The sequence below is a fragment of the Oncorhynchus mykiss genome, chromosome 10, assembly GCF_057628025.1.
Source record: "Oncorhynchus mykiss isolate SJ-2025 chromosome 10, ASM5762802v1, whole genome shotgun sequence".
NCBI lineage: Eukaryota > Metazoa > Chordata > Actinopteri > Salmoniformes > Salmonidae > Oncorhynchus > Oncorhynchus mykiss.
Window position 1 is genome coordinate 70,390,563 of NC_143031.1, and position 26,865 is coordinate 70,417,427.

Consider the following 26,865-nt stretch of genomic DNA (forward strand, 5'->3'; position numbering starts at 1 on the left):
AGGTGTTTATAGGAAGCCATTATTTTACAGCGTCAAGAGGTTGTAGCAGTAGTGCGATAATGTCCCTCTGGTCCTCTGGGGGAGGAGAGTGGGATGATGACAGGAGAGGGGATAAGGAGTTAAAAGGCTAATCACAATATAATGGTCTAGTCAACAATAGAGTAGCAAGCTAGAGGCCATTAGGTATTAGTACATTCACATGAAAGGAAATGCAAGCTATGTAGTTGTAAGATTATAGTAGTTGGCAAAAATCATTAAAAGCATTATACTGATAAGTACGTGAAGTTGGTGTGTGTGTGAGAGAGAGAGCCGTTAAATTCTACACCCACCTAAAAGGAAGCGATTCCCAAACCTTCCATAACAAAGCCATCACCTACAGAGAGATGAACCTGGAGAAGAGTCCCCTAAGCAAGCTGGTCCTGGGGCTCTGTTCACAAACACAAACAGACCCCACAGAGCCCCAGGACAGCAACACAAATTAGACCCAACCAAATCATGAGAAAACAAAAAGATAATTACTTGACACATTGGAAAGAATTAACAAAAACCAGAACAAACTAGAATGCTATTTGTCCCTAAACAGAGAGTACACAGTGGCAGAATACTTGACCACTGAGACTGACACAAAATTAAGGAAAGCTTTGACTATGTACAGACTCAGTGAGCATAGCCTTGCTATTGAGAAAGGTCACCGTAGGCAGACCTGGCTCTCAAGAGAAGACAGGCTATGTGCACACTGCCCACAAAATGGAGTTGGAAACTGAGCTGCCAAATGTATGACCATATTAGAGACACAAACTCAGCAAAAAAATAAATGTCCCTTTTTCAGGACCCTGTCTTTCAAAGATAATTCATAAAAATCCAAATAACTTCACAGATCTTCATTGTAAAGGGTTTAAACACAGTTTCCCATGCTTGTTCAATGAACCATAAACAATTAATGAACATGCACCTGTGGAACGGTCGTTAAGACATTAACAGCTTACAGACGGTAGGCAATTAAGGTCCCAGTTATGAAAACATAGGACACTGAAGAGGCCTTTCTACTGACTCTGAAAAACACAAAAAGAAAGATGCCCAGGGTCCCTGCTCATCTGCGTGAACATTCTGCAAGGAGGCATGAGGACTGCAGATGTGGCCAGGGCAATAAATTGCAATGTCCGTACTGTGAGACGCCTAAGACAGCGCTACAGGGAGACAGGACGGACAGCTGATCTTCCTCGCAGTGGCAGACCACGTGTAACAACACCTGCACAGGATCGGTACTTCCGAACATCACACATGCGGGATAGGTACAGGATGGCAACAACAACTGCCTGAGTTACACCAGGAATGCACCTGTGCTTAGACTGTCCGCAATAGGCTGAGAGGGGCTGGACTGAGGGCTTGTAAGGCCTGTTGTAAGGCATGTCCTCACCAGACATCACCAGCAACAACGTCGCCTATGGGCACAAACCCACCATAGCTGGACCAGACAGGACTGGCAAAAAGTGCTCTTCACTGACGAGTCACGGTTTTGTCTCACCAGGGGTGATGGTCGGATTCGCATTTATCGTAGCAGAAATGTCCGGGAACTTGCAGGTGCCTTTGTGGAAAAGTGGGGTAACATCTCACAGCAAGAACTGGCAATTTTGGTGCAGTCCATGAGGAGGAGATGCACTGGAGTAATTAATGCAGCTGGTGGCCACACCAGATACTGACTGTTACTTTGATTTGGACCCCCCCCCTCCTTTGTTCAAGGACACATTATTAATTTCTGTTAGTCACATGTTTGTGGAACTTGTTCAGTTTATGATGTTCATACAAATATTTACACATGTTAAGTTTGCTGAAAATAAATGCAGTTGACAGTGAGAGGACGTTTCTTTCAGACCCACAAAGATTTAGAAAACAATTTTGATAAACTCTCATATCTATTGGGTGAAATACCACAGTGTGCAATCACAGCAGCAAGATTTGTGACCTGTTGTCACAAGAAAAGGGCAACCAGTGAAGAACAAACACCAATGTAAATACAACCTATATTTATGTTTATTTATTTTCCCTTTTGTACTTTGTCACGTCGTGTGTGTAGGTGGCAGGGAAGTCAGGCGCAGGAGAATCCAATTCAGTATAAATGGAGTATTTTTATAACTTAAAACACAAACTCCAAAACCAAAGTCCATAATGAAATAAATGTGGGTACAAGAACCCGTCGCACACCAATCCATAAAACGCAAACATAACAACAAACAATCTCTGACAAGGACATGAGGGGAAACAGAAGGTTAAATACACAACATATAATGAATGGGATTGGAACCAGGTGTGTAAGAAGACAAGACAAAACCAATAGAAAATGAAACATAGATCAATGATGGCTAGAAGACCGGTGACGTCGACTGCCGAGCACCGCCCGAACAAGGAGAGGCATCGACTTCGGCAGAAGTCGTGACATTGAACTATTTTCACATTGTTACAACACTGTATATAGACATAATATGACATTTGGAATTTCTTTATTCTTTTGGAACTTGTGTGTAATATTTACTGTTCATTTTTGTATTGTTTATTTCACTTTTATTTATCCAGTTCACTTGCTTTGGTAATGTAAACATATGTTTCCCGTGCCAATAAAGCCCCTTGAATTGACACAGAGAGACAGAGAGACAGAGAGAGCGAGAGAGCGAGAGAGCGAGAGAGCGAGAAGGGGGATAGAGAGAGAGAGAAGGGGGATAGAGAGAGATATAGAGGAGAGGGAGGGAGAGATGGGCAGAGACATAGAAGGGGGGACAGAGACAGAGAAGGAGGGAGAGAGAGAAAGGTTAAAGAGTTGTATTTGATTGTGCCACTTTATAAGCTGAGTGAGTAGTACACTTATCCCTTACTCTAGGTCACTGTCTCAGTGAGTCACCAGTGTGTGTTTATGTGTGTGCATGTGTGCGTGGCGTGAGTGCGTCTGTGTGCAGATTTAGGGGACATCTGCTTGCAACGGCTTGTGTCACTGACAGGCAGAGTAGCTCAGACAGGGCTTAGCTCTTAAACACCTGTGCTGGAGCACTACTGAAATACTACTACAGCTGTAGTACTGAGCCAACGTATAGAAATATACTGGAGACGTACTGGAGACGTACTGGAGACGTACTGGAGACGTACTGGAGACGTACTGGAGACATACTGGAGACGTACTGGAGACGTACTGGAGATCTACTGGAGACGTACCTGAGACGTACCTGAGATCTACTGGAGACGTACCGGAGACGTACCGGAGACGTACCGGAGACGTACCGGAGGCGTACCGGAGACGTACCGGAGACGTACCGGAGACGTACCGGAGACGTACCGGAGACGTACCGGAGACGTACCGGAGACGTACCAGAGACGTACCTGAGATCTACTGGAGATCTACTGGAGACGTACCGGAGACGTACCGGAGACGTACCGGAGACGTACCGGAGACGTACTGGAGATCTACTGGAGATATTCCAAGTCTGACTATTTAATCCTCTATACAAGGGGTTCCCAAACTTTTTCACTCAGGCCCCATTTCCAGCATTGGGTAACATCCCACACACCCTGTGCACGCACCACGTCTATTTCTATGATAGTCTCTTGGTGCGCTCCACTACAGCCCTGTTGATGTGAATGGGGGCGTGTTCGGCCTGCCTTTTCCTGTAGCCCACAACAATCTCCTTTGTCTTGCTCATGTTAAGGGAAAGGTTGTTGTCATGGCACCACACTGCCAGGTCTCTGATCTCCTCCCTATAGGCTGTCTCATCGTTGTTGGTGATCAGGCCTACCACTGTTGTGTCGTCAGCAAACTTAAGGATGGTGTTGGAGTCGTGCTTGGCCACACAGTCGTAGGTAAACAGTGTGTATAGGAGGGGACTGAGCACGTACCCCTGGAGGCCCCTGTGTTGAGGATCACCGTGGTAGATGTTTTGTTGCCTACCCTCACCACCTGGGGCGGCCCATCAGGAAGTCCAGGATCCAGTTGCAAAGGAAGGTGTTTAGTCCCAGTGTCCTTAGCTTAGTCATGAGCTTTGTGGGTTCTATGGTGTTGAACGGTGAGCTGTAGTCAATGAACTGCATTCCCACATAGGAATGTGGATCTGTGGATCTGTTGAGCCGTAGGCAAATTGGAGTGGGTCTAGGGTTTCTGGGATGATGGTGTTGATGTGAGGCCTGACCAGCCTTTCAATGCATTTCATGGCTACCGACATGAGTTGAGACGTACTGGAGGTCTACTGGAGGTCTACTGGAGACGTACTGGAGACGTACTGGAGACGTACTGGAGACGTACTGGAGACGTACTGGAGACATACTGGAGATCTACTGGAGACATACTGGAGATCTACTGGAGACGTACTGGAGATGTACTGGAGATGTACTGGAGATGTACTGGAGATCTACTGGAGACATACTGGAGATCTACTGGAGACATACTGGAGATCTTCTGGAGACATTTGGAGGTCTACTCGAGATTTACTGGAGACGTACTGGAGACGTACTGGAGATGTACTGGAGACATACTGGAGACATACTGGAGACGTACTGGAGACATACTGGAGACGTACTGGAGATGTACTGGAGATGTACTGGAGATCTACTGGAGACGTACTGGAGACGTACTGGAGACGTACTGGAGATCTACTGGAGATCTACTGGAGACATACTGGAGACATACTGGAGACGTACTGGAGACATACTGGAGACGTACTGGAGATGTACTGGAGATGTACTGGAGATCTACTGGAGACGTACTGGAGACGTACTGGAGACGTACTGGAGATCTACTGGAGATCTACTGGAGACGTACTGGAGACGTACTGGAGACGTACTGGAGATGTACTGGAGACGTACTGGAGATGTACTGGAGACATACTGGAGACATACTGGAGACATACTGGAGACGTACTGGAGACATACTGGAGACGTACTGGAGATGTACTGGAGATGTACTGGAGATCTACTGGAGACATTCTGGAGACGTACTGGAGACGTACTGGAGACGTACTGGAGACGTACTGGAGATCTACTGGAGATCTACTGGAGACATTCTGGAGACATACTGGAGACGTACTGGAGATGTACTGGAGATGTACTGGAGATCTACTGGAGACATTCTGGAGACATACTGGAGACGTACTGGAGATGTACTGGAGATGTACTGGAGACGTACTGGAGATCTACTGGAGACATACTGGAGATGTACTGGAGACGTACTGGAGATCTACTGGAGACGTACCGGAGTCGTACCGGAGACGTACCGGAGACGTACCGGAGACGTACTGGAGACGTACCTGAGATCTACTGGAGACGTACCTGAGATCTACTGGAGACGTACTGGAGATATTCCAAGCCTGACTACTTAATCCTCTATACCAGGGGTTCCCACACTTTCACACTTCACCAGGGGTTTCCCCCCCCCCGCATCACGTCTATTTCTATATGTTCAATTTTTTTATAATAAAATCTATAGGTTAAAAAAGCTAAATAAAAAAACGTTAGCTGACATGGGCTAGTTGATCTGGACATTTATACATAGGACTCTAAGGTCTGCAGTGACTGACCTGATAAGAGGAACTGATGATGTACGACCCAATTTAGAAATTGCACTTTGTGCGTTCTACTATTACAACTTTCAAGAGTAAATTTAAAGCCGAGTTCCTTTAAAAAAAGAATAATAATTACATTCACATGTTGTTGTTTTTTTGTGGGGGGGGGGGGGGCGTCGCCCCTGCCCTCACCACACAGTTTGGGAACCGCTGCTCTATAGAACAAATGTTTCCCTGTAAACGTTGATGAAATTGGCAATGATATGTACACAGTCAGGCAGTTTAATGTTGAATAAAATTCCTTTCATCTTTTATTGTTTCTAACGCATTACTATTACAATATTCACTTTATAAAACAGCTCATATAAAATCTCTGTGTTCATTTCAAATTAATTAAATTCATTCCCAAAAATGTTCACCCTCCCTTGTAGGTGACAAGAACGTCAAAATATGTAACCAATTACAGAATAATCCCTTAACACATTCCTACTCCCTCGGAAGGCATCGCTAGGTGAGGTGTAACCACACCGTCAAGATGAAAGGGTAACTTCATTATGAAAATGTCAAACTGGGAGACATAGTTATTATACAGTCCTCCTATCTGTTATCACCTTGCTCTAATGAAACTGGGAGACATAGTTATTATACAGTCCTCCTATCTGTTATCACCTTGCTCTAATGAAACTGGGAGACATAGTTATTATACAGTCCTCCTATCTGTTATCACCTTGCTCTAATGAAACTGGGAGACATAGTTATTATACAGTCCTCCTATCTGTTATCACCTTGCTCTAATGAAACTGGGAGACATAGTTATTATACAGTCCTCCTATCTGTTATCACCTTGCTCTAATGAAACTGGGAGACATAGTTATTATACAGTCCTCCTATCTGTTATCACCTTGCTCTAATGAAACTGGGAACCCTTAGAGCTGTGCGTGCCAATGTCAATGTCACGGTGTGTGTGTGTGTGTGTGTGTGTGTGTGTGAGAGTGAGAGAGAGAGAGAGGAGAGAGCCATCTCCGGACCCCAAAGGGATCGCAAAATGTGTGTGTGTGCGCCTGTTTGTGTGTGTACATGGGGTCCTAATGCTAAGGCATCTGTCATGGTACAGCTCCCCTCTCCGTAACCCTCTGAGCACCATCTGGGAGATGGGTCCCAAATAGCCCGGCTGAGATTATAGACGTATGTTTGAATCAGTGGAAGACGAATGGTTAAATCCAAAAGTGACATCAGGCCTTGGATGGTTGTGTCGAATTAGCCCGGTCCCAGACATTGACCATATGAGTTGACAAGATAACACAAACAGATCTGGGACCAGGCTAGTGTTGAATGGATTGGGGATATGCAGAGATCAGTGTAATAGTGCTTCCCTTTACGACAGAGTAGTGATGGCTTTTGCCTGGAGTGTGTGGTAGTATTGTCATTTTGTTTGGCCGTGCTTGCTGCTGTGTTGTGTGCATAGACTCATTTAGTCACATTACGTAGAAATGAAGTGTCCAGATAGAATGGGTAATAAATATTCTTTCTTATCTAGATTAACAGGTTCATAAAGAATGTTTTAAATGAGGCACTTGACTACTACTTAATAACTACATAATACAATGATCCCATTGTGTCATACAGGGCCTCCCGTGTGATATAGTGAGGCCCCCCTCTCTCGCTCTCCTCTTTCTCTCTCTCTCTGCCTCGGTCTCTCTCTCTCTCTGTGTTCTCTCTTTTGAAGTGGTGCACTCCAGGGTGACTGGATGTCACATGCTCAGTTTGATGCTGTGACCAGCCAGTGTGTGAAACAAAGCCCTACTCTGATCCTGTGTAGAACAGAGAAGTAGTAGCTCCTCTGTTGTGATGCTGTTGGACCTTGATGTCAATCAACAAATGCGTTACTGTAATCACATGTGTGCTAATGTCACACTTAGTTAGTTTAAGAGTTAGTTAGACCAAGAGTTTACACAGTACTATCAGTAATCTGATCCTATGAAAGGAGTGTGTGGCGAGTGTGAGTTAGAACAGGTGGCAAGTTTAGTGGGTCATAGTAGATAGCCAACAGCTGATGCAAATACACACACACACACACACACACACACAAGGCCTAATCTATCTCACAGTAACAGCCGTGTGTGTGTGTGTGTGCCAGGTCAACTCTATATGAGAAGCTTACATCGTTTGCACTCAGAGGGTGATGGGTTAACATGGGTATTTAGAAAATGAGTTTTTGTCTCACTGTATGGCCACTGTTTAGCCACTGTATAACCACTGTATACTGTATAGAAATTGTATAACCACTGTATAGAAATTGTATAACCACTGTATAACCACTGTATAGCCATTGTATAACCACTGTATAGAAATTGTATAACCATTGTATAGCCACTGTATAACCACTGTATAACCAATGTATAGCCACTGTATAACCATTATATAGCCACTGTATAACCACTGTACAACCACTGTACAGCCACTGTACAGCCACTGTACAGCAACTGTATAACCATTGTAAAGCCTCTGTATAACCGCTGTATAACCACTGTATAGCCACTGTACAGCCACTGTACAGCCACTGTATAGCCACTGTATAACCAATGTATAGCCACTGTATAACTGCTATATAACCACTGTATAGAGACTGTATAACCACTGTATAGCCACTGTATAGCCACTGTATAGCCACTGTATAACCACTGTATAACCCCTGTATAACCCCTATATAGCCACTGTATAACCACTGTATAGCCACTGTATAGAGACTATGTAACCCCTGTATAGCCACTAACCACTGTATAGACACTGTATAACCACTGTATAACCACTGTATAATCACTGATAACAACATGTATCTGTCATTACTATCTCTTGCATGCTTAAGTTTCAGTTCCATTTATATTGACATTATAGTTCCCCAAACTGTTTTAAAATGTGTACACAACTAATTCATTCATAGATTAAGTATTTTTTTAAGGAACGTGTGCACAACATAGTACATATAGTGCCTTCAGAAAGTATTCACACCCCTTGACTTAATCCACATTGTGTTTTGTCACAGCCTGAATATAAAATGGAGAGGTATGAATGCTTTCTGAAGGCACTGAATAAAACACAGGAAAATAACGCCTTTAAGTCAGGGAGCGTTTACCCCATAGAACCCCACAGAATGAATTCTGTTTCTATGGTTTACCCTATGACTTAATGCAAGCTCTACATGTATAATGTAGTAAGTAAACAGACTCTTGACAACAGATGAATTTCCAGCCTCTTTCCTTTCTATCAATATATCCCAAGCTGTCAAGCCCAGCTTGCAGTCCACTTCAGTGTGTGTGTGTGTGTGTGTGCGTGTGTTTGTGTGTGCATACCAGCTCTCTTCTCACTCACTGCTTGCCTCGGTCTTCACCCCTCCCCTCAGCCACAGGTGTGCATGGTAACCAAAGCCTTGTCGTAGCAACCGGTACACAGCCCAAACCCCTCCCCCTTCTCCCAACACTAACTCTCTCCCAACTTCTCTGTGTGTCGGCTTGTGTGTGTGTGGCCCTTTCCAAAGGGTCCCTCCATCCCTTCCACACACTAACTGACTGTGCCAAGGCAGAAGAGGGCATCCCCAGCCCCTATGGAGGTGCCGGACGTGGCAGTGCCCACAGTGCCAGTAGTACCCGTTGCTGACTGCTGCTCTCTGCTGTGTTCCTATCTCCAGCACAACAAGGCTGCGGTACAGATCAAGCAAGACATGAAGAAGATGGTCCAGTTGCCCATGCTGAGGGGGACCTCCAGGGGACCTCGAGGAGTGGAGGCCAGGGGCGGTAGGCTGTTCGGCGTGTCCCTGCTGGAGCTCAGGGAGCTGGGCCTCGTGAAGGATGGCGTGCCCCTGGTGGTGCGGAGCATGGTAGAGTTCCTCCGAGAACATGGTGAGCTGAGGAGGTTGGGGGTCAAGGGGGGGTGAGAGCAGATGCGGGATAGGACGGTCTTTAATGTTTCTATACACAGTCATTTTCTAATGGTCATTCTGCATCCATTTTGATTCTGAAGTAGTTGTAGGGATGGCTCGATTTTGTTAGCGAGACTAACTTGTTATTATTAACAAACAAGTTAATACGCTATTTTTTTTCTGACTTGATTTCCTCGATTTGATCAAGTTGAAATCCACTGTAAATAGATGGGAGTGATAGCTGCTACTGTGATAGCCACATCCGTAGATATAGAACTCTGCTTTATACTGTATCTATAACCACAGCTATCTTTCTCTGGCATTGAGTCAATAACCCACCTGATTGCTGTCAAGACAACACAAGGTTAACAATGACAGTGTTAGCCCTCAGTCCAAAGTCACTGTGTTCACTGGCTAGTTATGCTTTGTGTAAGTCATCTCAATGCAAAATCATGTGTTACATTTTAACATCCACTGTACCTTTGCCTCAAGACTCATATAATCATTTTATGACACCTCATTTTTTATTTATCTTCCTATTATGAAAAGACCATGTCATTATTTATTAGACTGCCAACTGTAGGCTTTGTGTTGTGTAAAACCACATTTTACACTATTTGACATCACGTGTTACTGTTATGATTTGCAAACGTGTCATTTGATTGGTATAAATACAAATACAAGCTCCATACCATGATAGACGTATCCTTGGTTTATTCTGTATTCTCATCTTGCTATCAAATGGTCTATTTAGCCCTTCTAGTAGTAATTCCCTTGTTTCCCCACTAGAGGTCAGCGTAGTTCTATGATACAGCAGTAGGATGTCCTCTTCATGACCACATGACGCCCTCTCACAAACTCAGCACACCCACATCATACATTGGGCCTACATAGTTCTTTATTTGTGGGTGTGGTTGAATAATCAGGTCACGCATCGTTGTGATTAGGAAATAGGAGGGAGACAGGAGCACATGCCATGTGGATAAAGACAGAGGGTATTGTTTTTTGGTAACAGTTTTTTAAAAACATTTTACAGTTTTTGTTAGGTAATAGTGAATGTGCCTGTAACGAGCGTTTCTTAATTACATTTCAATCTCTGGTTTAAATGTTTTGTTCGCTGCAGTGTTGCCATTGCAGCCCACTGGTCTGGTAGCATTCGGTAGGATGTGCAACGTTTTGGAACGTTCAGAAAAATATGCTACAGTATGTACAGCAAAAATGCCTTTCTGACATGTAGAATAAGAAATCACGTCATGGCATTTCTGTCTGCAACGTTAGACAACTGCAACAACAGCAGAGCAACGCTTAATGCCGTGTAATTCCAGAAACTGCCGTCCAATTTAATAAAGTATAACTCACATGGTTGCAGCGGCAGGTAGCCTCGTGGTTGGTAGCCTCTATCTGTTTGCATCTTCTTTTCTATTCCTTCCACGTTCCCCCTCTTACCTTACTCTCGCCATCCCTGTCCCTCGTCACCCCCCTCTCTATCCCCCTTTCCCTGTGCTTCTCTACCCCTCTCTCCACCTGCCATCATTTCCCATCCTCCACATCCCTCCATCATCTCGCCCCTCTCTCTTCTCTCTCCATCCCCAGCTCTTCATCATGAGGGTCTGTTCAGGGTCAACGGTAATGTGCGGGCGGTGGAGGGGCTGAAACAGCGGCTGGAGAACGGTGAGGACGTGGACTTCCTGGTTGAGGCGGATGTGTGTACAGTGGCCAGCTTGTTCAAACAGTACCTCAGGGACCTGCCAGGAGGCCTGGTCGACTCCACCGTACAGCCTGCCCTTATAAAGCAGCACCAGGGTGAGAAATGTTACTGTTTGGAATAGTACAATGTGCGTGTGTCTATAAACTGTGAAGGAACTTGTCCTTTGGGGCATAATGGTCAGATAATGATGATCGATTTGATCATAGTCTGTCATCAGGGCTCTTCTCTAGGGTCTTTGACCATGACTGTCTCCATTCACAACATTATAATTATGATAGCCCACTTCTCTAGTCATATGACTATCATACCATGTACTGTATTCCCATTCTCACATCAGTGATTATTCCCTTAACCACGGTGTCGAGGTCACAAATGAACGGTAATGATACATAGTCATTATCATTAAGCAGCATAATCATGCTCAAGCGGTGCTACCATCGTTACCAGATACTACATACCACACCAGTGTAATCAGTGTTATCGTTCTTCTACAGAGATACTATCAGAACAATCTACAGCTAAGAATACCAGTTGGCACTCGCCCTAAACCATTTCCCAATCCCACCTATAAATCCTGCAGCTCTTCGCCAGTGTTCTACGTATCTAGATCACGGTTCTGACTTCTGATTCGCTGAAAACAGGCTATGTTTAGATGTCTGCATGGGTCACTGGCTGGCCCTTACACTGTGCAGGAGACAGGAGTTTACCTTTAACACAGAGGAAGTGTCTGGACCACGGGACTGTATGACAGACAGACAGACAGACAGACAGACAGACAGACAGACAGACAGACACTGACTCAGGCAGTGGAAAGGCAGAGAGACAGACAGACACTGACTCAGGCAGTGGAAAGGCAGAGAGACAGACAGACACTGACTCAGGCAGTGGAAAGGCAGAGAGACAGACAGACACTGACTCAGGCAGTGGAAAGGCAGAGAGACAGACATTCACTGACTCAGGCAGTGGAAAGGCAGAGAGACAGGGGATGCATTGGCTTCAGCTCAGAGTCCTTCTTCAGACTCCTCAGTCCTTACAGTGTATATTATAAGTCCATATAAGGTCAAGCCAGTCCCATGCCCGTCACAGACTGTACTGGCCTTACTCTGGTCTTAACTCACCTCCATGATGATCTAGTTCAAGCTGGATAATGGAAAGGGAAGGGAATCTAGTCCCTGTTCCAAATGGTTCCAAACAGTTCCATATTCCATATGTAGTGCACTCATTTTGACAATCTCTGTTTTGGTCAAATTGCTCTGGTCAAAAGTAGTGCACTATATAGGGAATAGGGTGCCATTTGGGGCATAGACTGGGTTTTGGTTCAAAGTGACTTGTGGTTGTCAGAGATGACAGAAAGTGTATATTATAAACGTTTTGGATGAATAGGAATATTTGTCATGGCTTGGTGCCAGAGGATGCATTAAGAGAGTGTGGGCCTGGCTGGGTACAAGTCAATGAAGAAGCAGGACTTGGATTGGCGAGAAAAATAACTGTGATTGGTTCAAGTCCTGGTGCCAAGGTACAGGAAAGGGTTAAACTGAGGGAGGGAATAAAGAAGTGAGGGATGGATGGATGAGCAGACGGCAGGAGAGCATGACTGTTACGATCGTCGATGGAAGGATCAAACCAAGGTGCAGCGTGGTAGGCGTAAATTTTCATTTATTAAATGAACACCGAAACAACAACAAATACAAAAACGAAACGTAACTATATAAATATATAAAAGATATGCGAAGAAAGATGTAAATATATATATATACACACAGTGCCTTGCGAAAGTATTCGGCCCCCTTGAACTTTGCGACCTTTTGCCACATTTCAGGCTTCAAACATAAAGATATAAAACTGTATTTTTTTGTGAAGAATCAACAACAAGTGGGACACAATCATGAAGTGGAACGACATTTATTGGATATTTCATACTTTTTTAACAAATCAAAAACTGAAAAATTGGGCGTGCAAAATTATTCAGCCCCATTAAGTTAATACTTTGTAGCGCCACCTTTTGCTGCGATTACAGCTGTAAGTCGCTTGGGGTATGTCTCTATCAGTTTTGCACATCGAGAGACTGACATTTTTTCCCATTCCTCCTTGCAAAACAGCTCGAGCTCAGTGAGGTTGGATGGAGAGCATTTGTGAACAGCAGTTTTCAGTTCTTTCCACAGATTCTCGATTGGATTCAGGTCTGGACTTTGACTTGGCCATTCTAACGCCTGGATATGTTTATTTTTGAACCATTCCATTGTAGATTTTGCTTTATGTTTTGGATCATTGTCTTGTTGGAAGACAAATCTCCGTCCCAGTCTCAGGTCTTTTGCAGACTCCATCAGGTTTTCTTCCAGAATGGTCCTGTATTTGGCTCCATCCATCTTCCCATCAATTTTAACCATCTTCCCTGTCCCTGCTGAAGAAAAGCAGGCCCAAACCATGATGCTGCCACCACCATGTTTAACAGTGGGGATGGTGTGTTCAGCTGTGTTGCTTTTACGCCAAACATAACATTTTGCATTGTTGCCAAAAAGTTCAATTTTGGTTTCATCTGACCAGAGCACCTTCTTCCACATGTTTGGTGTGTCTCCCAGGTGGCTTGTGGCAAACTTTAAACAACACTTTTTATGGATATCTTTAAGAAATGGCTTTCTTCTTGCCACTCTTCCATAAAGGCCAGATTTGTGCAATATACTACTGATTGTTGTTCTATGGACAGAGTCTCCCACCTCAGCTGTAGATCTCTGCAGTTCATCCAGAGTGATCATGGGCCTCTTGGCTGCATCTCTGATCAGTCTTCTCCTTGTATGAGCTGAAAGTTTAGAGGGACGGCCAGGTCTTGGTAGATTTGCAGTGGTCTGATACTCCTTCCATTTCAATATTATCGCTTGCACAGTGCTCCTTGGGATGTTTAAAGCTTGGGAAATATTTTTGTATCCAAATCCGGCTTTAAACTTCTTCACAACAGTATCTCGGACCTGCCTGGTGTGTTCCTTGTTCTTCATGATGCTCTCTGCGCTTTTGACGGACCTCTGAGACTATCACAGTGCAGGTGCATTTATACAGAGACTTGATTACACACAGGTGGATTGTATTTATCATCATTAGTCATTTAGGTCAACATTGGATCATTCAGAGATCCTCACTGAACTTCTGGAGGGAGTTTGCTGCACTGAAAGTAAAGGGGCTGAATAATTTTGCACGCCCAATTTTTCAGTTTTTGATTTGTTAAAAAAGTTTGAAATATCCAATAAATGTCGTTCCACTTCATGATTGTGTCCCACTTGTTGTTGATTTTTCACAAAAAAATACGGTTTTATATCTTATGTTTGAAGCCTGAAATGTGGCAAAAGGTCGCAAAGTTCAAGGGGGCCGAATACTTTCGCAAGGCACTGTATGTATATATATATATATATATATATATATATATATATATATACACGGGACACGACGAGGACAAAGGACGCCTGACTGCTATGCCATCTTGGTATTTAATGACAAAACAATGAATGACAAAAAGATGGGGTAGATGCATTGGCCAATAGATGCATCCCCATCGGAATGATAGAACGATAGATACGACAGAAAGATGGGGTAGATGCATTGGCCAATAGATGCATCCTCATCGGAATGATAGAACGATAGATACGACAGAAAGATGGGGTAGATGCATTGGCCAATAGATGCATCCTCATCGGAATGATAGAACGATAGATACGACAGAAAGATGGGGTAGATGCATCCTCATCGGAATGATAGAACGATAGATACGACAGAAAGATGGGGTAGATGCATCCTCATCGGAATGATAGAACGATAGATACGACAGAAAGATGGAAAACATTTGGACAGGACACACGGATCTATTTTATGCCCCCCAGAGAGGTGGAGGGTGATCTGAATGTTCCCGCTCTCTGTGTGTGTCATGTGTGTTGTTGGAATGGCCACAGATGATGCATCATGGGTGCCAGGAAACCCATCTAAAAACCCAGTGTGGGTTGGCTGACATTTTACTGCTCTGGCAGGTAATGTCACCCATTAGCAGATTGCAATGTTCGACGCGACCGCATGTGACAGGTTTGCCACGTGAGGGACTTTTCTGCTACGTGACTGCCATGGCAACGATAAAGCAATTACAATATTCTGGATTGTGATGAATTTTATTGTGAATATTCAGTTTATGGTTGGTCAATATGAACTATTTAGCCTCAATCTCAAGCTTCCTCTCTTTGTCAGGCCGAAATTCTTTGATATTGTTTATCTGGTTACTGATGATATGTCTTACCTTGGAGAAATTAAGGGAAATATGCGAAGTGGTCACTATCATAGACACCAATAGAGACATGTTAGTGATAGCGGTCAATAGTCTGAGATTAGGGTCAGTCTATTTTGTTGTGTGGTAGAAAATGACAGTGGATCAACTGAGTAACTCTATGGTCATATAATACCCAGGAACAAGCCTGTGTCTGGGTGGTCTTGGCAGAGTGAAGGGCTGACGTCTCCATCTGATCCCACTTCACCTCTCCCCACACACACACACACACACACACTCACATGCACGCAAGGGAGCGTACACACACACACACACACACACACACACACATCTCTGAACTTCACCTCACCAGACATGCAACAGCTGTGAGTGCTCTCAGAGCTCCTGATTCCCTCCTGCTGTGTACACACACACACACACACACACACACACACACACGCCTTACTCAAGACCAGTAGGTATGTCCCTGTATCCACCCCTGACCCCAATATGAATCCTGACTGGCATCATTATGTTTTCACTGCCTTTTAATTGTAATGTTGTATTGAACCTTTATTTAACTAGGCAAGTCAGTTAAGAACAAATTATTATTTACAATGACAGCCTACCCCGGCCAAACCCTAGTCCGGGCGGTGCTGGGCCAATTGTGCGCCACCCTATGGGACTCCAATCACGGCCGTTTGTGATACATCCTGTAATCGAACCAGGGTCTGTAGTGACGCCTCTAGCCCTGAGATGCAGCGCCGTAGTCCGCTGAGCCACTCGGCTAAGGTATTGATGCTAAGGTATTACCAGCATCGTGGTCATAGATTATACATTTAGAGCAGGTGTGTGCGTCATTCTCTTTCAAATATCAATGTGTGTCTAGGGTGTTAGTAGGCTTATTTTCAATTGGACACACTTGACCTTAAGCCGAAAGGCCACGACTCTCAGAACCCAAAACCAAAGCTTGTGTGTGTACTTGTTTTGTCAGTCATGATGGACTAATTATTATTTACACATTATAAAGTAGGTCATGTGAGCTAAGGTATTATTAAAAAACAGGATCATGCCAATGCATTGGTATCTGGGTTAATAATCGTATTTTCTCCTTCTCATCAACAAAGTGGAGCTTCAAAGTCCAGTACTCTCAAAATGCCTTCCAATCTTTTAATTGTTGATCATGTTGTTTCTACATGTTTGTGGTTTCCTTCTAGGTGTGCAGCTGTTCAACCAAAGCACAACACAGTCTCTCCCCTCTCTAATAATGTCTAGAATAGAATACAATTACCTCAGTTAGCAGTCGCTCTTATCCAGAGCAATTAACAGGGGCAATTGGGGTTAAGTGCCTTGTTCATTGGCAGATTTTCCCCCTAGTTGGCTCTGCGATTCAAACCAGCGACCTTTCGGTTACAATGCTAAATTACCTGCCGCCATGAATTGAACAGAACAGCTTTATTTTCCTCAGAGTGAACTAGTTTTTAAATGGATCTTCCTGTGTATTTCCCTCCAGAGTCCAGTGAGGATGGTTTCTGCTCAGACATGAGGGTCTTACTCCACCAGTTGCCAGACATCCACTACAGCCTCCTACAGTACCTCTGTCTCTTCCTCACCCAGGTGGACCAGCGCCACAGGGAGAACCTCATGACCGCTCTCAATCTGGCAACTGTCTTCGGCCCCAATGTCTTCCAGTAAGTTTTGCAGCCCGTCTCTGGGATTGGTGTTAGTGGGTCAGTGAGTTAGTGGTATAACACACTTAGGTTGCCATGTTGGTCCAATGTCTTCCAGTGTGTTTTATTACATGTTCATGGGATTGGGGGATGGGTGTTAGTTGGGCATGGGTTTAATAAGACAGATGGGTTGCAAGGTGGGTCTAAATGGCAGGTGACTGTCATTATGTCTAAGGCCTTGTTAAAGTCAGGTTATGGTATATGTGTTACGAGTCATGCATGATGTTAGGGAGGAAAATGGTTTGACAGAGCGTTAGTGCTGTATCATTTTAAAAAGATACACAGAAACGGTTCAAAATCAAATGTTATTTGTCACGTACACAGTTTGTACAGTAGGTATAAAAGGTGCAGTGAAATGGTCATGTACTAGCTACCTCAACATTGCAGTACTATAATTAAGCAATAAGGCCCGAGGGGGTGTGGTATATGGCCAATATACCACGGATAACCACTGTTCTTAAGCGCGATGCAATGCAGAGTGCCTGGATACAGCCCTGGATACAGCCCTTTATAATAGCAATAAGGCACCTCAACAGTTTGTGCTATATGGCCGATATACCACGGCTAAGGGCTGTGTCCAGGCACTCCGCAATACGTCGTGCCTAAGAACAACCCTTAGCCGTGGTACATTGGCCATATAACACACCCCCTCGTGCCTTATTGCTTAAATATACCACGGCTGTCAGCCAATCAGCATTCAGGGCTCGAACCACCCAGTTTATAATCAATAATATTTTTTTTATAGAATAGTCGTTTTTGTATTTTATTTGGATCCCCATTGGTTCCTGCCAATCAGCAGCTACTCTTCCTGGGGTCCACATAGTAATATCCTGGTATGTACTCAATAGGATATACAGAATAGATAATGTATGTGCTATGTCAAGTATGACTGTATTTACCATATAAAGTGGATAATGTGCTGGTTGCGCAGTTGACTAAATAGTATATTATAGAACAGCAGTGTTGTGCTTGTGTGTAAGGGTTGGCTGTGTGGAGAGTCCGTGCAAATAGTCTCTAAGGTGTAAATAGTCAGTTCATAGTTTGATTCATGTTAAATTGTTCCATATAATAATTGTTCTATAAGACAAAACACGCCTGTATAAAATAAGAAGATATAACAGAACGGGTCCTGAGAACTCCAGCAACCTCCAATGAGTTGTCCTGACTTCCTCACGTCTCCACTCCAACAACATTGATTGATCCCTTGCTATTTACCACCTGCTGTTTTAAAGGGTAGAACGTTCCTTAACAAGCGTATTAAAATCTGCTTGGATGTTGATTTATTCTTGGAGCATATCGTTATCCCGCCTGAGAGGTGTGTGTGTGTGTGCGTGAGTGTGCGTGCGAGAGATTAGGCTCTTGTGGCCTGCCTGCCTGTCTATAACAGTCTTTGAATAACACACACACATACAGTAGCTATCTCTATGTACCGGGACTTCTTGGCTGACTTGCCTAAATAGTTGGAATCAGGTTGATGTTTTGTGTTTCCATCAACATTGTCCTATTCTAAACCGGTGTTGATATGTGTTGCCATGTGAAAGAGTAGGTGGGAGAAAGGGAGAGGGCTTAGGCACACGCTGTTGCACACTTTCCTGGCTCATCCTCTGTCTCTCAATCATCTCTCTATTTAATTTTACCTTTATTTAACCAGGAAAGTCAGTTAAGAACAAATTCTTATTTTCAATGACGGCCTAGGAACAGTGGGTTAACTGCCTGTTCAGGGGCAGAACGACAGATTTGTACCTTGTCAGCTCGGGGGTTTGAACTCGCAACCTTCCGGTTACTAGTCCAACGCTCTAGCCCCTAGGCTACTCTCCCTCCTCCTCCACCTTCTCTGTCTATCTCACACAAGCCTATGCGTGTGAGCTCACACACACACACACACACACACACACACACACACACACACACACACACACACACACACTCTTGTACAACTAACCTTGTAGGGACACATTATTCAGTTCCATTCATAATCCAATTTTCCCTAAACCTTAACCCTAAACCTAACCCTAGATCCTAAACCTGAAACGAATTCTAACCCTAACACAAATTCTAACCTTAACCCTAAACCCCCTATAAATTGCATTTGACCTTGTTTGGACCAACAAAATGTCTCCATTTGGTCAAATTTTTGTTTGTTTACTATTCTTGTGGGGACTTCTGGTTAAACACGTCCACACACACACATACACTCCACCTCTAACCAACATGGAGGGCTGTAGGCTTAACATGCCATTAATGTTGTGGTGATAGAAACCTCACCACGTGCACTCAGAGAGGGCTCATGCATTTCTCCTTTACAGTTCACATTCTCTTCCACTTCTACCGGCATCCCTTTGAGTGGTACTGGCACTACTTGAGAGGAACTAAAAGGAAACTCATCCCTGCCTGTAAATTCCACTGACAGGGTTTCAGAGGTGCTTGGTGAATATGATTTGAAGTCAGACTTTTTAACACAAAAGTTAACCAAAAAAAGTCCATAGTAACAATATTGTTGGATCAATCCGACTTCCGTGTGTCGGTGGTAAAGACTTTAAGTGGTCTGATACGTATCACACACCTTAAAGACTCTACTGCCCTCTCTGCCCAATCTGTCGTGTATCGTTATTAGTGGGCGTTCCCAGTCATCCATGTCCTTGGCCCATGCCTTCCTGCCCGCATTGCTTATAAACGGTGTCTGAAGACACACAGACCAAAGTGTTCTGTCTCCTGTTCTCACAGTCCCATCCCATTTGGCTTGCACCGTGATCGAGGGCACTATGTTCCACCCCTGCCCGCTTTCTTGCCCACCTGATTGGCAACCATATCTTATAATAACCCCTGGTGTCTGTGCCAGGGAATCCGTCTCTGATGGCACATCGTCTCACTATCACTGGAGGGTCTGTACAGGACATAGAGTTGGAAAGAGGCCACGCACCCTATCTTTGCCATTATTACGTCCACAATGGTGCTGTCCACTAAAATAGGTTTTGTGGCAACTGTGTCCTCTATCGAACTCTATGGTACAGTAACAGGACCAGGAAGTGACCAGAGGAGGCTGGTGGGAGGAGCTATAGGATGACGGGCTCATTGTAATGGCTGGAATGGAATAAATGGAACGGAGGTTTCCATATGTTTGATGTGTTTGATTCTATTCCATTGATTGTATTCCAGGTATTACAATGAACCAGTCCTCCTATAGCTCCTCCCACCAGCCTTCTGTGGAAGTGACATACCTCAGCTGGGGCCTTAGACTGTACACCATGTCCTCAGTTTGTTCCCTCCATCAACCAATCAGAGAGGGGTATAATTAGGCCCAGAGCCCAGGCCATGTAGGCATGTTAAACAGCTGTTCAGGAAGAACTCAGTGACATGATCTGGTATCAAGTGCTACTGGATTGTCCTGACTTGGCCTGACATGGTACTGAAATGTGCCCTACTCCAGAGGAGGCTGGTGGGAGGAGCTATAGCAGGACGGGCTCATTTTAATGGCTGGAATGGAATTAATGGTACGGAGTAAAACGTGGTTGCCATATGTTTGATGTGAAACCATTCCGCCCGATTCCGATTACCACAAGCACTTCCTCCCCAATTAAGGTGGCACCAACCTCCTGTGCCCTACTCATCGAGATCCACTATAATATTACTGTCTTCTATTTAATGATGTGGCATCATGTTATCTGCCGTAAGAGCTGTAGATAAGGGCTGTAGATAAGCACTTTGTCGATGGACTGTTGTGTTATTATGATGTGAAAGCTGTTGTGGTGCTTGTGTTTTCCTTGAACCATGTTGTCCTTGTTGACCTTGTTTTGTGTCAAACGGCACCTGCAGAAATGATGTATTGTAGCTTTTGATGCCCTTTGTCATGGCAGGGAAGTTGTTGTATTGCAGCAAATAGGGGGTGGGGCTTGAATGATAAGTACCCTATGACCCTATGTCTGTCAGTCAAACACCTACAGTGGCTTGTGAAAGTATTCACTCCCCTTGGCATTTTTTTATTTTGTTGCCTTACAACCTGGAATTAAAATAGATTTGGGGGGGTTTGTATCATTTGATTTACACAACCTACCTACCACTTTGAAGATGCAAAATATTTGTTATTGTGAAACCTTTGACTAGGCCATTCCAAGACATTTAAATGTTTCCCCTTAAACCACTCGAGTGTTGCTTTAGCACTATGCTTAGGGTCATTGTCCTGCTGGAAGGTGAACCTCCGTCCCAGTCTCAAATCTCTGGAAGATTGAAACAGGTTTCCCTCAAAAATGTCCCCGATTTTGGCACCACCCATCATTCCTTCAATTCTGACCAGTTTCCCAGTCCCTGCCGGTGAAAAACATCCCCTCAGGGTGATGGGAGGTATTGGGTTTGTGCCAGACATAGCGTTTTCCTTGATGGCCAAAAATCTCAATTTTAGTCTCTTCTGACCAGAGTACCATCTTCCATATGTTTGGGGAGTCTCCTACATGCCTTTTTTTTCTTTAAGCAATTTTCTGGCCACTCTTCCGTAAAGCCCAGCTCTGTGGAGTGTACGGCTTAAAGTGGTCCTATGGACAGATACTCTAATCTCCGCTGTGGAGCTTTGCAGCTCCTTCAGGGTTATCTTTGGCCTCTTTGTTGCCTCTCTGATTAATACCCTGCTTGCCTGGTCCGTGAGTTTAGGTGGACGGCCCTCTCTTGGTAGGTTTGTTGTGGTGTCATATTCTTTCCTTTTTTATATATTGGATGAAATGGTGCCCTGTGGGATGTTCAAAGTTTCTGATATTTTTTTATAACACAACCCTGATCTGTACTTCTCCACAACTTTGTCCCTGACCTGTTTGGAGAGCCCCTTGGTCTGAAAGACTATGGGGCCTTTCAGAACAGGTGTATATATACTGAGATCATGTGACAGATCGTGTGACACTTAGATTGCACACAGGTGGACTTTATTTCATTAACTATGTGACTTCTGGAGGTAATTGGTTACACCAGATCTTATTTAGGGGCTTCATAGCAAAGTCGGTGAATACATATGAACGCACCACTTTTCTGTTTTACATTTTTTCTAATTTTTTTGAAACAAGTTATTTTTTTCATTTCTCTTCACGAATGTCCATTACATGAAATCCAAATAAAAATCTATTTAAATTACAGATTGTAATGCAACAAAATAGGAAAAACGTCAAAGGGGATGAATACTTTTGCAAGGCACTGTAGCTAAACTAAAGATGGTGGATAAATGAAGAAAATGTATTCAGGTCGTTCACCATTGGAAAATAACGGTCAGTTCCGGTCTACTTAACTGGGCGTCTCTCCCCTAGAAACCAATGCAATAATATCTGGGTCTAATCTACTTAGTTCATTGACTTTCATTGAACCAGAAAAAAACAGTGAGTGGGGTGTCTCGCTTCCTCTTCTGTCTCTGGCTAAGAGTTCCAATCCTTTTGTCAATGTTGCTACAATATTGTACTTATGATAGTGACAATTTGTATCATTATATGCCATCTCTAATCTTCTCTGTTTGTCTCTGTCACCAGTGTGTCCTCTGGGTTCGATGGGATCCAGGAGCAGAACATCTGTAATAAGATCATGGCAAAGCTGATCCAGAACTACAGCAGCATATTCAACAACAACCACCAAGATGACGACCATAAAGAAGAGCACTGTGTCTTCAATAGAGATGGAAACAGAGGAGAATACATACAGGAATCTATACCCTCTAACATCATCATTGTTAAAGTGAGTTACTGGTATTTTACATGTATTTTATACAAATGTTCATACTGATCTGGGCTGGTTTGGTCTTCCCTGTCTATTTCCTATGTGGGCTCTGGTCAAAAGTCGTGCACTATGTAGGGCATAGGGTGCCATTTCGGAATTTATTTTGGGGGTACATTTTGTTTGCCTGCGAGTGATGTTATACCCATCTTTGAATTGATTTGGCTTGACGCAATCTCAGTCACGACTCTTCCAAGGGAACATCTTTGTTTTGATGTTCTGTTCTTGCTATCGGTCCATATTTCATGAGTCTAGACTACCCTTTGATGTGTCTCAAGCGCTTGAGGAGAAGAAAATCATATATAATGGGAATACACATACAGGCACAAGAAGATCCATCAAGCTGTAAAATATATTTATTTACCTGCTTTAAGAATCCATTATGTTTGGTTGAATTTTCACAAAACATTAAGGATTTAAAAATATAATTATTTCCCAATTGTCAACCTGACTTGGGCCTGTGCCCTTAGTGTCAGAAAGGGCCAATATTGGTCAGTGTAGAAAAGGCCTCTGGCGAGTTTGACCTGTTACAGTATACCCCTAATGCCGTTTTTAACTACAGTACCAGTCAAAGGTTTGGACACACCTACTCATTCAAGGGTTTTTCTATATTTTTAATATTTTCTACATTGCAGAATAATAGTGAAGACATGAAAACTATGAAATAAGACACATTAATCATGTAGTAACCAAAAAAGTGTTAAACAAATCAAAATACGTATATTTTTTGATTCTTCAAAGTAGCCATCCTTTGCCTTGATGACAGCTTTGCACACTCTTGGCATTTTCTCAACCAGTTTAATCTGGAATGCTTTTCCAACAGTCTTGAAGGAGTTCCCACATATGCTGAGCACTTTTTGGCTTCGCGTATGCTGAGCATTTGATTTCCTTCACTCTGCAGTCCATCTCATCCCAAACCATCTCAATTGGGTTGAGGTCGGTTGATTGTGGAGGCCAGGTCAAACCAGATGGGATGGCGTATCACTGCAGAATGCTGTTGTAGCCGTGCTGGTTAAGTATGCCTTGAATTCTAAATAAATCACAGACAGTGTCACCAGCAGAGGACCCCCACACCATCACACCTCCTCCATTCTTCACGGTGGGAACCACACATGTGGAGATCAACCGTTCACCTACTCTGTGTCTCACCAAATCACGGCGGTTGGAACCAAAAATCTCCCAATTTGGACTCGTCAGACCAAAGGACAGATTTCTAGCGGTCTAATGTCCCTTGCTCGTGTTTCTTGGCAAACCTGTTAATTGAAATGCATTCCAGGTGACTACCTTATGAAGCTGGTTGAGAGAATGCAACTCTGTTATCAAGGCAAAGGGTGGCTACTTTGAAGATTCTCAAATATAATATATTTGTATTTGTTTAACACTTTTTTAGTTACTATGTGATTCCATATGTGTTATTTAATAGTTGTGATGTCTTCACTATTGTTCTACAATGTAGAAAATAGTCAAAAATAAAGAAAAAGCCTTCAATGAGTAGGTGTCCTAACTTTTGACTGGTACTGTACAAGGGTCTGGTTACTCGACTAACACTGTTACCCCAGACATACTGTACATGACTTCATGAATGCTTTATTTTAAGAGTATGTGTCAAACATACCTAAATTCTATGAAATAGCACTTTATCATGAGTTCCATTTTGAGTTTCTCAATCACTTTCTACATAAAGGACAAAGTGGTAATTTGGTCAGTCAGCCCTCAAAGGAAGTGCTGAGTGTATTTATCATTGCATGTTGTGTGTGTGTGTGTGGTGGCCTCACGTGAAGATATCTCTAGTTCTGTCCAGTGCTGTAAATGTCTGTAGCAGCCAGGGGCCTTAGGGGCCTCACAACACCTGAGACCCCAGTTGGCTGCTGACCTGTGGGATATCCCTCCGCCTGACCAGCTCCTATTGGGATCTCCTTACACACAGGGCTACATCTCCTGAGGCTGCTTTTTGACCATTGACCTCCCACATGCCCCTCATTGCTTTTCTCCGCACGTAGCCATTGATACAGGTGCTCCTGTCCTCTTACTGTAAGAAAGAGGGGGGCATGAGTTGACCATGGGGGTGTTTGAGTGGAGGGGTTGGGGTTAGAGGTTAGGGTCAGACAGCACAGCACAATTTACCTGTCTCACTTGTTCTCGACACTGTTGTGAGGGAGGTAGAACACACTGTTGTGAGGGAGGTAGAACACACTGTTGTGAGGGAGGTAGAACACACTGTTGTGAGGGAGGTAGAACACACTGTTGTGTGGGAGGTAGAACACACTTGTGAGGGAGGTAGAACACACACTGCTATGAGAATCACTCTGGGAACTCACCACTGCAAAATCATTGGGAATTTAAGTCAGAAGACATTTTTACATTGTCATATGATTTTCACTCTCCAATTCCTACCCTTGACCCCAACAGAAATGTTAATCTAAAATCTGTTCTGGAATGTATAGCTGGCATGATATTTCACACCATTAGATGAGGCAATGGTGTACCTTCAATAACAAAAGGAATAAAAGTCTACAGTAACTCATGCTGCTCCTCTGGACCTGCCGCTCTATAGTGGTCAATAGGTGGATTGTGTGTGAAACTTTTTTTGTTGCTGTCTTTTTCCCAGGAGGCCAAGGAGACCCCGGTGAATAGGACAGATACTGAGTCACTGAAAACACTCGGAACCACATCAAGCACTCCCACACCCACTCAAAAGACACCAAAAAAGACACCTATTCCAGTTCCCAGAAAGAAAAAGGTATGCGTGTGTGTGTTTTGTGTGTCCCTGCCATGGAATACAATGCTTAGGTATCTGTACGAGGAGTACGTGCTGCCTGCCTAGTGCATACTTGTTTTAGTTTGTGTGTGTGCACCTGCCATGGAACACAATGTTTAGGTCACAGGAGGTTGGTGGCACCTTAATTACGGAGGACGGGCTGGTGGTAATGGCCGGAGCGAAATAAGTGGAATGGTTTGATGCCATTCCATTGGCTCCGTTCCAGTCATTATTATGGGCCGTCCTCCCCTCAGCAGCCTCCACTGGTTTAGGTATGTGTTTGTGTCAGGATGAGAATGCAGGCTGTCTCCCTATGCCCAATCTACACATGTAGGATTCTCAGTGTTAACCTGCATGAACTACGACTCTTAGAATTCCCCAACAGTGTAGAATTCCCCTTACAGAGTACTTTTAACTAAGAATTCCTCAACAATGTAGAATTCCCCTTACAGAGTACTTTTAACTAAGAAATCCCCAACATGGTACTTTAAATACCAACAATGTGGTCACATGACGTAGTCAATTAGACATGGTTTTGAAACGTAAAAATAAACAGATTTCGTCACAACTATACATGCATGTGCAAGTCCCTGCATCATATTTTCATAGTGATATCAGCTGTGATACATGCTACTCCAAGGTCAACGCGTGAGGATACTACAGATATGGTATCCAATGTGTTGAAATGACTGATACACAGTGATCACTCATAGCTGTTTATTGCAGCAATCATCCTATATTCACAAAGTCACATTGCATTTTAATTGGGCCAATCCCAACCCATAGTTATATTGTTAGTAGCCCATGTATTAAAATGCCCCGTCTGTCACATGCGCTGGGATGTGACTTGATGCATAAACAATAAAGTTATTGACAGAAAAATACATCATGTTATATGAATGATATGATATGTACTTTGTCGTTCCTCTATGTTTCCAGGCTGCATCCAGCAGTCCACCAGATGACACGAAGTCATCAAAAGAACTATCCAATGAAAATCCAGTCATAACTCCAAGGAAACAGAAGGTACAGTGAATACATTCAAATATTGACTTGTTCTCTCTGAAAAACATTAACAATGGTTATTTGATTGCCTTTAGATTGCACTATCCTAAAATAGACATCCAATCCTTATAATTGCACCGTAACCATGGCAATACAGACGTGTTATCGATTATATCTGATATACTCTGGTTAGCTCTGGATCAGAGTAGGATTGCTGATCTAGGACCAGATCCCC

At 43.6% G+C, this 26,865-nt stretch overlaps 1 protein-coding gene across 12 annotated transcripts in view; it reads left to right on the forward strand.

The window, feature by feature from the left end:
- Positions 1 to 26,865, forward strand: part of LOC110498641 (protein FAM13A) — a 76,796-nt gene that overhangs the window by 1,797 nt on the left and 48,134 nt on the right. For 8 of the 12 annotated variants that reach the window (XM_090187703.1, XM_090187705.1, XM_090187704.1 and 5 more), the window contains exons 2-7: positions 9,223 to 9,433; positions 11,047 to 11,256; positions 16,912 to 17,089; positions 22,627 to 22,828; positions 25,476 to 25,607; positions 26,565 to 26,651. In XM_090187703.1, the coding sequence (XP_090043829.1) occupies positions 9,223 to 9,433; positions 11,047 to 11,256; positions 16,912 to 17,089; positions 22,627 to 22,828; positions 25,476 to 25,607; positions 26,565 to 26,651 (1,020 nt within the window). Of the gene's footprint in view, positions 1 to 9,222; positions 9,434 to 10,387; positions 10,449 to 11,046; positions 11,257 to 16,911; positions 17,090 to 22,626; positions 22,829 to 25,475; positions 25,608 to 26,564; positions 26,652 to 26,865 lie in introns of those variants that run through there. The other 4 variants (XM_090187715.1, XM_090187713.1, XM_090187711.1 and 1 more) reach the window with 4 other exon arrangements.